This window comes from Canis lupus, chromosome 9, assembly GCF_003254725.2.
Source record: "Canis lupus dingo isolate Sandy chromosome 9, ASM325472v2, whole genome shotgun sequence".
Lineage (NCBI taxonomy): Eukaryota > Metazoa > Chordata > Mammalia > Carnivora > Canidae > Canis > Canis lupus.
This window is the reverse complement of record NC_064251.1, coordinates 43,717,102-43,731,157: the sequence shown is the minus strand read 5'-3', so window position 1 is coordinate 43,731,157 and position 14,056 is coordinate 43,717,102. Positions and strand designations below refer to the sequence as shown.

The 14,056-nt window shown below is 36.0% G+C and overlaps 1 protein-coding gene and 1 non-coding gene across 2 annotated transcripts in view; one reads left to right on the top strand and one right to left on the bottom strand.

The window, feature by feature from the left end:
• Positions 1-14,056, bottom strand: part of NLK (nemo like kinase) — a 157,112-nt gene that overhangs the window by 20,395 nt on the left and 122,661 nt on the right. Inside the window, exons 4-6 of the mRNA XM_025476427.3 lie at positions 9,662-9,768; positions 8,138-8,223; positions 3,894-4,103 (exon numbers count right to left, since the gene is read on the bottom strand). Of these exons, the coding sequence (XP_025332212.1) occupies positions 3,894-4,103; positions 8,138-8,223; positions 9,662-9,768 (403 nt within the window). The remainder of the gene's footprint in view (positions 1-3,893; positions 4,104-8,137; positions 8,224-9,661; positions 9,769-14,056) is intronic.
• Positions 2,994-3,101, top strand: LOC112677724 (U6 spliceosomal RNA). The gene has a single exon (XR_003147162.1). It is a non-coding gene; the product is annotated as a U6 spliceosomal RNA (small nuclear RNA).

The window sequence follows — 14,056 nt, the reverse complement described above, 5'->3', positions numbered from 1 at the left end:
AGTAAGAGCTCATAGAAACCACTTTCCATCACTCTTACATCACCACTCTTGGAGATGAGGACCAAAAGTGTGAGGAAAAACAAGCCCTTAAAGTGAGTTACCATGAACTGGTAGAAGCCCCTACTTTCACTTTGCAGACTTAAAGAAGCCAGGAAAATGTTTTTATTAGGAATCCACATGACAGAAATAAAATACACTCTGGCAAGCAGCGCATTCTAAGGCTACAGTAACTCAGGAGTCTGCATCTACCTGGCCTGGGTCTTGATTAGACAGTATCTGTGATCCCTGAAGAGGTGAACTGCTCTTTTGCTCATGGTTACCGACTGTTGTTTTCAAACGTTAATGAATTGATTCTCATGCTTCAGATGGATTTAGGCTCATCAAGGGGCTAATCCATAAACCAAGCAGCTGTGACTTAGTAAATAGTCTGAACATTCACATCTGAAACGAAAGCTAAGCAATTGATGTTTGGGCCAGGACACATTTACATTCTAGTTGTGCTAGAAATCTCTTACACTGATAGAAAATGGCAGTCCTTAGGAATATTGACACTGCATAAGGCCACATTTAGTCAGCTGAGCACGACAGAAAATGGTTTTCTCATGAGTCTTGGTAGGTAGGAAGCCACCTTCACAATTTTCTGTGGTGTGAAAACTGCTCTAACTTCATAACCTATTTAGCAGTAACATGTCATTTGGATTCCTCCAGGATGGAAAATTCTTACCTACAGAATACTTCTTTTCCTAGTACTGGGATTGCCAGATACAAAGTACTATTTTCTGCACTTAATCAAAACTATGAAGTTTAGATAAGGATCCCTGTCCTCCAGGATAATGGAGATGATCAAGTAGCTTGTTTTCCAAAGAAGATCTCATACAAAGCTTTTTGGGGCAAGTGTGTTGGTGATACTTTTAGACTTCTAACAACTACCCTCAAGGCAGAAGAAAATGACTGGCTTATGAAAACCAATGGAAACATTCAGAAAATTGTCTAAAATGGGTAAGATCCATGAGTGAGAAACATTTTTATGAAGTCTGCTAGGAACTATAGTTCCTAGGGTTTTTATTTCTCAAAGATACAGAAAAAAATGCTACAGAAATAACTACTTCCATTTAGAAGTTATAGATTCTTTTAGCACTTTAGATCCTTGATTTCTCATCCTAAAATATACTGATGATAGAAAGATATGCATTCTGAATCCTATGCAACTTAGAAAGATATGCATTCTCTGTTAGTGGCTACATCAGACTGGCAAGCTCAGACTTATGTATGCATTTCTCTAGAAAATAAGATATCTGAATCCTATGCCAGTTGTTTCATACTTTATATATATATATAAAATATATACATACATATGTGTGTATACACACACACACACACACACACACACACACGTTTTTTTTCAGCAGCAACTCAAGATCCTTAATTCAATATACAGGATTTGAACAACCCCTTAACTTTTTTTTTTTTTTTTTTTTTTTTAAGATTTGTTTATTTGAGAGAGAGCGACTGAGAGCGAGGCTGGGGCAGAGGGAGAAGGAGAGGGAGAATCTTAAGCAGACTCCCTGCTAAGCAAGGAGACTGATGTAGGGCTGATCTCAGGAACTGAGTTCATAACCTGAGCCAAATCAAGACAGATACTCAATTGACTGAGCCATCCAGGCATCCTGAAAAACCCCTTAACTTTTATTTAAACTTTTCTGTATGGCAGCCTCTTGTGTCCAGACATGATGGGTCTTATAGGCAAGTCCATTAAAATCTACTTTCTAAAGAAACTGAATAGTAAAGTGGATACTGCTAATAGTACCCAACACTGGGGCAGCCCCGGTGGCCCAGTGGTTTAGCGCCGCCTTCAGCCTGGAGTGTGATCCTGGAGACCCAGGATCCAGTCTCACGTTGGGCTCCCTGCAGAGCCTGCTTCTCCCTCTGCCTGTCTCTCTCTCTCTCTGTCATGAATAAATAAAATCTTAAAAAAAAAATAGTACCCAACATTAAAATTATATATGATAATTTTTTGTCACTAAGATAAATTTTTAAGATGTAAACTTGATAAAAATAGAGTATAGCAGAGAAATAATTTCAAATGCTGATCATAGCAATACAGTTTCTAATGTATCAATTAATTCTTTGTAGATGGATATAAAAGAACTAATTCCATTTTGGGTCAAGTACATGAATTATTTACAAAGATACACAGTAGTCAGGGTGATCTTTTAAAATGTGATCAAATCTTAACACTTCCTTGGTCAAAACCTTCATACAGCTTTCCATTATACTTTGGACAGAATAAAATCCAAAGTCTGCATCTGGTCACCACAGTCAGGCATGCGCGTGCGCGCTCTCTCTCTCTCTCTCTCTCTGATCTTGTCTCTTATAATCTCCCCCTTGATCATGCCATCCCTCCAAAGGCCACACCTGCTCTTGCCTCAGAGGCTTACTTATGTTGGTTGTCCCTTTTCCTGAAACATACCAAGTATCTCGCTCCTTCATTTCACTTGAGTCACTCCTTACATATCATCCTCTCAGAGAATCCTTTAGCACTGCTCTCTTCAATCATCATTCCCTATCCCTAACCTGGTTCAATTTTTCTTCACAGAATTTATCATTATTTGGATTTATATTTACTTGTGTACATATTTATTTTGTCTTATGTGAAAGTTTCACAAAGGCAGGAACTTTGTCTTCGTCACCACTGCATCCCTAGCATCCTGGCATATCACCACTATCACAGTTACTAATATTTGCTGAGTGCTTACTAAGTGCCAGGCCTCATTTTTGTCTTTATTATTTCATTTGATCTGCACAACAATCCTCAAAATGGTTTAATTTGCTTAAGAATTAATAGATAGTAAGTGGCAGAGCTAGGATTTGAATCTACGAATTTGATTCTGCAGCTTGAGCACATTGTTACATTATTCTCATGCAAACACTACTGTTAAGATTTATGGATAGAAAATAAATACTTAGAAATTATCCCAAGAAAATATGTGGGGGTGCTCGCTTCGGTAGCACATATACTAAAATTGGAACGATACAGAGAAGATTAGCATGGCCCCTTGCGCAAGGATGACACGCAAATTCGTGAAGCGTTCCATATTTTTATAATAGTGAAAGGGAATATAAGGGAAGGGAGAAGAAATGTGTGGGAAATATCAGAAAGGGAGACAGAACATAAAGACTCCTAACTCTGGGAAACGAACTAGGGGTGGTGGAAGGGGAGGAGGGCGGGGGTGGGGGTGAATGGGTGACGGGCACTGAGGGGGGCACTTGACGGGATGAGCACTGGGTGTTATTCTGTATGTTGGTAAATTGAACACCAATACAAAATTAATTTATTAAAAAGAAAAAGAAAATATGTGGGGTAATGAATTAGCTCTTCGGGCAGATAAAGCATCATGAATGGTTTCCTAAAGCTACATTTTAATAAGCTTCTAATGTTCTCTGCTATATTTAAATATGTTAGCCCAAAAATAATGGTTAGAAATGTTCCTAAATGTTCAGATTTAAGGAAATCAACACTCAAAATTTATGTTCAAAGCACAAAGTACATTAAGCAATCAAATACATTTTCAAGCCTGACCCATTCAGTCATAAAGAACAGAGGCCCTCTAACTATGAAAGATTACACCTGTGCAAATTGTTACAGCAGAGTCGGCTGCTATGCATCAGTGCATGTAATAAAGTCAACACCCCCTCTAATAGGTTCGTAAGTTACAAAATGAATCTCTCTGTAATCTTCAACTTCCTAACTTTCTGAATTTTAAATGAACCTCAATTTGCTGAAAGCAATTTAGACAGTACAACGAATAAGCCCAAGACATGTGTGCAAGACGTTTTTTCCTTTAAAGCTATAATAGAATTGAAAGCTATGAGAGCCTAAAGTAAAATCATACCTGCTGAATGGGACTTTGTGCCTGAAACAGTATTCTTCGTCCTAGTAGTTCTGCAAAGATACATCCGACAGACCAGATGTCAATAGCATTGCTGTAATGACGACTGCCCATCAGGATTTCTGGAGCCCGATAATACTGAGTAACAACTTCCTGAGTCATATGACGGGATTCATCTAATTCCTCCACTCTGGCCAATCCAAAATCACAAATCTAAATAGAAAGGATTATCAAAATATTGTTATAGAGACAAATATATTTACAAATGTGAAGTAAAACAAAATAAGCAAAAAATCAAAATCTTGATATATCTCTGAACTTCAAAAAGTTTTCAATGACACAGGTAGAGTATATTTGTGTCAATATATAATTTGATCTTATTTGCATAAGAGGGATAAAAATCTAAAACTTCCTTATTTTTATACAAAATGATGTATCTTAATAATATTCTTCTGACCTTTAATCTGTTTTCAATTGATAACTAAACCAAAAAGACAGCTCAATGCATATTTCTAGGTTTAATGTATAAACCAAACTATTTTCAAGGCTTATCAAGAAAGGTATTATAAGGAAATAAAAATGGGGCCTATATTGAAGACCTCGAGCTATGTTCACTGTCTTTATGGGAAACATAATAAAATTTCCTTAAATCTATGGGTTTCAAACTGAATCCTAAACTTCACATGTTCCTCTCTATTTAAAATACTATTCACAAATGTGTATGTTAAAATGTAGCACACTGTAGAATACCAATGCTACTAGGTTCATTCATTTCTTCATGGTGTAAATGTTTAACTGAATGCCTCTTATGTTCTGCATAGTATGTTAGAACCTGGTAACACAATAGTAAATGAGAAAGATTGGTTAATTTATATGCAGACACAGGAATAAATCTTTTCTTGTTATTTCTGTTCAATTGAAAAGTATGCTGAGGTTGCAACGTGAGCTGTTAGTGGACAGCAGCGGCACAACCAAAAGCAACTTCTGCTTATTTTCAGGAATTAAGATTTTCTTAATACTGGGCTATCAAAACAAAAGGTGGGAACACTGGGGTTAAGATAGGAGAGCAATGGCTTTCTAAGCCCCAGCACTCTCAATGATTAACTTCATGAGTCAATATTATAAATAATGAAATAACATTGTTTTCTAAATTGAAGTCCTAGCATAAGATTTTATTTGAAAAAAGGGTCTGACAACTTAAAAAATCTTTGAAAGCCATCCTAAAAAGAAAAAAAAAAAAAAAAAAGCCCTATAAGTTGCTTAGCAAATTCTCCCAAAGGCTAATGTTCAAACAACACGTATTTTAAAACTCTCTTCCGTGGGCCTGACATTTTACGATACCTTTTAATACAAAATAAAACCAGAGAACTTAAATCCATTTTCCTATATCTTTCTTGTGTTTATAGTAAAAAAACAAAAAACAAACAAACAAAAACCAACCACCCACCGGACAGAAAATGTTTTCTGTTCTAAAGCAAGTCCTTTGTTTTTAAAAACATCAGTCTGTCTGGATTCATTTTTGGCAATTTATCTGGAAGAGAAGCTAAACCCAAAGTAAGAAGCTGATATGATCAGATAACCAAAAAGATAATGAGATATCCAACAAAATTAACCATTTTGTGCTTAATAGGAAACAAAATATATTCACAATATGAAAGGATACTAATTTTTAAAAATGTTTTATCATAATTGTTTTCGATGGATTTGTACATTTGAGAAGAAAGAATTAGTGTCTGTAGCTTGGCACTCCATTCTGGGTTTTAAAAGTAGGCTGCTAAGACAAGTCAAAGGAGTGGACACAATTTCAATTTATCCTGAGCTGTGTATTGTTTATTCATAAATGACATTTTTCTCTAGTTACTCATTTGTATAACTATAAGTTACAATACCATAACAGACAATTTGAAAACACAAACTTCAAGTAGATAATGGCATCAAGCATGACGGGTTCTAAATAAAATGCTTTGTGAAGTTCTCCAACCAAAAACCAAAATAAGAAGAAACTGACTTAAACTGCACATAAAGCTGATTTGGTCTGAACAGAATAAAGAACTCCTAAGGTTTTTAATTTTTTAAAAATTAAAATGAATGTTATGCGGATAGGTTGTTGCTCTCTTTAAAAAGTGGAAAGGTAGCAGGGAAATGAATTCAATGACCTATAGAAGGAGTATTTACTTTAGTGGATACTGGGAACAATTAATTTCTCTGTGGAAAGAGAGTGAACTACAACATTAGTTGTTTTCAGGGAAAATATGAAAGATAGTTTTATTTTTACTTAAAAAAATTTTTTTAAAGATTTTATTTATTTATTCATGAGACACCGAGAGACAGAGGCAAAGACACAGGCAGAGGGAGAAGCAGGTTCCACACAGGGAGCCTGATGTGGGACTCCATTCTGGGACTCCGGGGATCATGCCCTGAATCGAAGGCAGACGCTCAACTGCTGGGCCACCCAGGCATCCCTTGAACGATAGTTTAAAAAAAATATCTTTCTAGGGTTAAATCAGGAACAGTTCTTCAAGGCTATAATGGAGAATTTTTTTCACAGTATAACATACCAGCTTTTAAAGAAAATTTGCCCAGAGTTTAAAGAAAGCATTTAAAATACAAAATGATCTTATTTATATACTTGCTTTTAATATTTAGCTTAACTGCCATCAAGCTAAGTAACAATGACAGCTTGATAACTTATAAAGCAGGCAACACCTAAAACCCAGTTTTCTTGGGGTGCCTGGGTGGCACAGTTGGTTAAGCATCCAACTCTTGGTTTCGGTTCAGGACATGATCTCAGGGTTGTGAGACTGAACTCTGTGTCATGCTCTGTGCTCAGCATGGAGTCTGCTTGGAACTCTCTCTCTCCGTCTGCCCCTCACCACTGTGCGCTCTCTTTCTCTCAAATAAATATTTATTTATTTAAACATAAACATCAATAAACTTTATTTATTAAAACAGAATAAACACCGATTTTTTTCAAATACATCAGTTGGAACGTTAAGAATATTTACAATAGACTGAAGCACCATGTAATACTGTAGCCACTCATAAAATAAATGGAAATTTAAATTTGCTTACACAGAAATGACAAAGCCCTAGGGCAGCCCTTATCTCTAATTTCTATGATAGGGAAAATATGGTGGGCCTCTCACTAGGAGTTCCACGAAAACATCTATAAATGCACATATGTGGATTTTGTGATTTGTGTGCCACTCTAACAAAAAACAATGAGCAGAGGTTTGGGTGGGTGGGTGGAAATACTAAGGGAAAGTAAAAATTGAAATTGATGGCTTTGAGATTTTGTAATTAAATCCTGTAATTCCTCTTCAAAGGCAGTAGAGGGACTGGCCACTATATATTGTCAAATACATCTGACGCTTTTCTGGCTATTTTCACTTTTAAGTGTTTCTACTTTGCTATCTCAGTCACACAGGGTATAAGAATGTTAGCTGTGTAAAAATATAGACAATCTTGGGGTGCCTGGGTGGCGCAGGAGCTTAAGTGTCTGCCTTACATCTCAGGTCATGATCCCAGGGTTGGGATAGAGCCCTGTGGAGCAGGGAGCCTGCATCTCCCACTTCTCACTGACACTTCTTGTGCGCTCTCAAATAAATAAATAAAATCTAAAAATACCCCAAACAAACAAACAAACAACCCCCCCCTCCAACACACACAACAGGGATGCCTGGGTGGCTCAGTGGTTGAGCATCTGCCTTTGGCTCAGGTCGTGATCCTGGGGTCCTGCATCAGGCTCCCTGTGAGAAGCCTGCTTCTCCCTCTGCCTATGTCTCTGCCTCTCTTGTGTCTCTCATTAATAAATAAATAAAATCTTAAAAAAAAAAACAAAAGCAACAACACACACACAACAAACCACAACACAGATGGTGTTAAAATTCATACTTCATTTATACTCATATAAATAACTTATTGGTCTTCTAGTATATCTTTTGATATATACTTCCTTTAGCAATGGAATCAAAAAAGAAATCACCTTCTCTACCTTCTTTCTGGTCACATCATAATTCCAATTTCAGTGTTTCTAAAACATGCAAACTATCATGAAGAAACCATGAGTCAAGACTACAAATTGGCTACTATGGCCATGACTAGCAATTTTGCTAGAGAAAACTTGGTTCTTTAATTTTTGGTAAAGTGATGAAAATAAATTTAACTCTTTCACAAAAACACCTTGTTCTTAAAACTGACTTGGCATTCTAAATTTTTCCCAGATATTTGAATAAACTGAAAACTACCTTTAGAACACAGTTGCTGTTCACAAGGAGATTCCCTGGCTTAATGTCTCGATGTAAAATGCCAGCTGAATGGAGATATTTCAAACCTGAAATAACAAATGGATTTAATTGCAGACATTTAATTCTTTTCAGTCAACCAATGATTTGGGGGAAACAAGAGAAACAGAGAATATAGGATATAAGATTGTTCTCTAAATAACAGCATAATAACCATTATGAAAAGCTTGACTTAGTCCCACCTCGAAAAACTATAATTTTGCAACAGTAAGATAAGTGTCATCAAAGGTTTGCACAACCTATAAATAATGCCTGTAACTCAAAAGATGAATTAGGTTTAAATATAGATAAGCTTTTCAGGCACTGGAATTAAAGTTGATCATACCAATATCCTTGAATGGCTCATAAATGTGGGTGGCTACTGGAGTTCTGCTATGGGTACTCTCAACCTGTGATTCTGGGCATGCTCCAACAAAAATAATTCTCATTACCCGATAGGGAGCCCTTCCCAAGGCAGATTTTCATGGATAAGACTAAATTCAGCAACCTGCACAGGGTTGTCAGTAGTATTCACCACCCCTGAGATACAAGAGAGTAATCAGTGCCTTTAAAATATTTTTGACATCTTAAAAGACTGAGTTTTAGCACTGGTAGAAAAAGGCTACAGCTTCAAGGCTGAGTCTTTTGAATAAAACACAGCAAATCATATATATATTGTTACAGTGTAAAAAAAAATTCAATATCCAGTATCTTCATTCTGTCCCCCACCACAGAATATCAACAAATCAATGGAAGGTGAACATCCTAGTTTTAATATTGTGTGTTTTCATTCTGTTGGCAGATGCTTTTTAACCTCTATAAAGAATAACTGAATTCTATGAATCTTGGTATGGGAGTGGAGCAGGGAGAGTATTTTACTAGGTAAGAAAGCTGTTTCAGCTTTAAACAATTCTCCATTTGTAATGGTAAAATGATGGCCAGAAGAAGCTCCAGCAATGTCGGCTCAAACTGCCTCTCTATCAAGTCTCTTTAATGAACCAGTCTGGAGAATTATTTAGCTGGATGTTTCTCAATCTCAATACTTTGGCTTTAAGAGTCATTTTCTTTTTCTAGAGTTGGACTCAGGTATACATTTTGCCCACAGTTGAAGAATAAATGTCATCAATAGGGAACACAGTTACTTTTCAATGTAGTCACCTGATGCCAGCCATATATTTTTACTAAAAGCTGCTTACTAGAAACTTTGTGACAGACCACAGGGTTCCACAAACTATCCTGCTTATTTACCTCCCTAGATTGACCTACTTAATGGAGTAATGAATTAGAGGTCTCTCTTCTATCAGTGAAAATAAGAACCATTTGGACACCTTAAAAACCTCTTAACATCAAATAAATATTCCTTGGTCAAAAGAGAAAAGTCTTTAGGGAAGAAGAAAGCCTTGAAAGGTCAGATTAAAGTTCAAATGAAAAGTAAAACATTTCACTTATACAGTGACACCACCTTTTTCTTCACAAAGAAAAGCTTACCTCGCAAAATCTGATAAAGAAAAACTTTGACATGATCTGAGCTGAGTGGTTGAGGAGAGACGATAATTTTATGTAGGTCACTCTGCATCAATTCTGTGACAACATATCTTGAGGTTTTAAGTTAAGGAGAGTTTTGAGAATTCAGCCCCCAATACCCTCAAAGTAGGCACTAGGTCTAAAGGATAACTTCCATTCTTAGAGCTGGAAAAAGCTTAGGGAAAGGAAGGTTCTAGACAGTATGACAGAAGTGAAAATTCCAGCCCTTACAAGATAAAAAATCGCCAAAATTAAAGAATTTACCATGTAAAAGTTAACAAAAATAAATTGACTTCTCTATAATTAGCATTATAAAAGAAAAATAAGGGTAAATATTTTTGAAATTAAATGTTTAATTCTAGGGTAGTTAACATACAGTATTCAGTTTCAGGTGTACAATACGCTGATTACAATACAGTGATTCAACAATTCTATACAGTATTCAGTGTTCATCATGATAGATGCACTCTTAATCCCCTTCATCTATTTCACCCACCCTCCCCCATCACTTCCCCTCTGGTAACTGTTCTCTATAGTTAAGTCTGTTTTTCCTTTGTTTCTTAAATTCCATGTACGAGTGAAATCATGGTATTCGTCTTTCTCCAACTGAGTTATTTTGCTTAGCATTATATTCCCTAGATCCATCCATGGTTGTTGCAAATGTTAAGATTTCATTCTTTTTATATTCCATTGCGTATATATGTACCACATCTTTATCCATTCATCCAGCAATAGGTACTTGGGCTGCTTCCGTAATTTGGATATTGTAAATAATGCTGCAATAAACATAGGGGTGCATATATCTCTTTTGAATTAGTGTTTTTGTATTTTGGGGGTAAATACCCAGTAGTGATACTAGATCCAAGGCAGTTCTATTTTTAACTTTTTGAGGAACCTCCAAACTGTTTCCAGAGTGGCTGCACCAGTTTGCATTCCCACCAAGAGCGTAACAGAGTTCCTTTCTCTACACATCAACACTTGTTATTTCTTCTGTTTTTTATTTTAGCCATTCTGACCTGTGAGTTGATATTGCATTGTAGTTTTGATTTGTATTTCCCTGATGACAAGTGATGTTGAGAATCTTTTCATGTGTCTGTTGGCCATCTGTATGTCTTCTTTGGAGGAATGTCTGTTTATGTCTTCTGCTCATTTTTAATTGAATTATTTGTTTTTTGGATGTTCAGTTGCATAAGTTCTTTATATTTATTGAATATTAATCCTGAATTGGATATGTCATCGGGAAATATCTTCTCAAAAAGGATAAACATTTTAAATGACAACCGGACCAGGAAGAATGTGAAGACTAAATAGTCTCAGGGTGTATTCAGACATGTTACTGGAGCATCCTTTGAATCCAAGCAAGAGAGGGTTGGTGGTCTCACACTAAGCCACCATGGCACCAATGAAAAGTATGACAACCTACCCATCAACTATGGGGTTTAAGTTACTTTATAAAGAACAGTACTCCTAGAAATGTGCAAAATGATTAGTTCAAACCCAAGTCTATCTACCATCTTAATTCTTTTTTTAACTTTTTCTTTTTTTACATTTATCCCTCCCTTATTAAGTTTTAAGATTCCTAGGCTTTGTACTTTTATACACTCAGGGTTTTGTTCATATTACACATGGAGATGATCAAAGGCCGGAGCCTAGGGAGCAATGAGATGTGGAATTCAGAACTCTTATGAAGGTAACTCTTTTGCTATACCTAGAATAGGGCAAATTCATGCCTTACCCTGCCCACAAAGGACTCATTACAAGTTTGGGTGAATTTTGTGATTTAAATTTAACCTTCCTTAAAACAAGGGGAGAGTACTCTTAACTTTACAAGATGTCCACCAGGCTTCAAATTCTTTTGACACCTTGTGAAAGTTAGTTTCATGTTCTGAGTTAAAACACTAAAACTCCCCTAGCCCTGTACAACTGAAAGCAGGGAAAGGCAAAGCAACAAAGCAGAGATGTTATTGGGCTGCAGGGTTATTCTCCTTTCTTACACAGTTCTTCTGATCCTAACTTTCTTCTTCCAGAATGATATCATGGAATCTTTTGAAAGGACAACTCATCTGACAGCCTATAAAACACCTTTTACATCAGTATTGTCCCATAGCTAATCCTAGAAGATAGGCCATCGTAGGGGCAGCTGTAGTTGTAGGGTGCTTAGCATGAACTATAAATGAACTAAGAGGGTCCCAGGACTCTTATTTTAGCATTTACATTCTCGCTGTAAGGGTAAATGCTAGGCATATAAAACTAAAGATGAGAAGGGGTTTGCTTTCAAAACTTAAAATTTTCAAAAGTGCTATTATACTTTGGATTTTACTTTTATGAGCTTTAAAGACTCTTGTAGTCATAATCTGGGGTCATAATCTGGGGAGAATGATAGAATGATTTAAAAACTCTTCTAATTTAACGTTTTAGCAAAAGTAAGTAGTAACAACTTGAGAGAGGAGAATTAATAATGATAACACCTGACACACAGTCAAAACGCCCTCCGTGAAACATTTTCTTCAAATGGCTTCTAGAATACCCAACTGTTGGCTTTTCTTCTCTCTCACTGGTTGTTCCTTCTCAATCCTCCTTTGTTGTTTCTCTTTTCCAACCACGTAATGTTGAAATGCCCCAAGGTGTGGTCCTCTTGTCTTTCCACACTCACTTTCTTGGGTAATTGAATCCAATCCCAAGACTTTAAACAACATATATGCAGATGACTCCCAACTTTTATCTCTAGTCAATCTTGTTTCCTTAAATCCAGCCTTGTTAATCAATTTGTATACTCATCATCTTCTCTGGATGTCTAATTGACATCTCAAAACTGTCCAAACATGTATTCTCCATCCTTCCCCCACCAAATCACTTATTCTAGTTGTAGGCATTGCCACAGCAAACCTATTTTTCCAGCAAGCTGCTTATACCACAAACTACAAACCCTGGAGTCATTCTAGATTTCTCTTTTTCTCTCTTACTCTACCTCCAATCCATTCATTAGAGAATCTTGTTGGTTCTTTCAAAATTTAGCCACAGAATTAAGACTACTTATCATGGCCACTGTTACCTCCCTTGGCCCAAGACTAGATTTCTGTATTTCTAGATTTCTAAAACATAGCAGCCAGAATAAATTTTTGACTGTTACATTTCTATTTTGTCTACATATTGATAGTTACTTTATGATATAGAAAATATTATTTTTAATGTTTTTATATTCTTAGGTTACTTTTATTTTAGGTTTTATTAATGGACTTTCTGAAGAATTACATTCTACTCCATAATGAAGGTTAGTGAGGACATGAGATTTTACATGTAGAATTTCCTAAGGACAGTCTTTGGTGATATGCTAGAATCATTCTATAAAATAATACATCTAAGTTAAATTACTATATTATTACCAGGGTTAGATTTATATTTTTTTTTTCTTAATGGCTTAACCTTTTTTCTTACAAAAATTTTTAAACATGTGGAAAACCTGAAAGAATTAAAGTGATCATCCATACACACACACACACCCTAGATTTTACACTTAACATTTTGCAATATTTGCTTTAGTACATGTTTATCCATGGCTCTTTCCATTCTTCAATTTATCTTATTTTTTGGCTGCATTTCACAGGACATCTTTTTGAATAAAAGCCAGATTAGGTCACTCTTCTGCAAAAGTTTCCCATTTCATTTATAGTCAAAGCCAAAGTCCTTAAAATGTTCTCATATGGCCATAAATGATCTGATCTCCTTACTTCTCTGACCTTTTCTCCTATCACTTTTGCTATTCTTTAAATATGCTAGATATACTCTGACCTTAGGCCTTTGCTTTAGCTACTCCCTCTGCCTGGAGTGTGTTTTTCTCTCTTACTTCCTTTGTGTTTTTGCTCAAATCTTATCTTTTGAATGAGGCCTATCCTGACCACTCTAATATTACATCTTGCATGCCTTATACAAAAACTACCCCCCACGCACAGCTCTTTTTCTTTTTTCCTTTAGTACTTATCCTATGTAATTTACTTACAGTGTTTATTGTTTGTCTCCCCAACTCTGCCCCATGAGGGCAAGGGTTGTTGTCTGTTTTGTTTCCAAGTCTATCTCAAAAGCTCAGAAACAAATGCCTGCATGCAGTTAAGTCTCCTGTAAACATCCGTTGAGTGAATGAACTAATACATACTGAGTACCTACTAGGTAAACCAGCACCCTAAGTATTTTAAAAATATCAACTCATTTAGTTTTCATGGCAACCCTACAGGGAAGGAGGTGGTATTCCCAATTATAAATGAGGAAATTAAGGTTAACAGAAGGCAGGTAACCTAAGGTTATACAGAAGTAAAACTGGACTTGACTATGTTGAGGACTGTTTCAATGGTTGGATTTTATCTT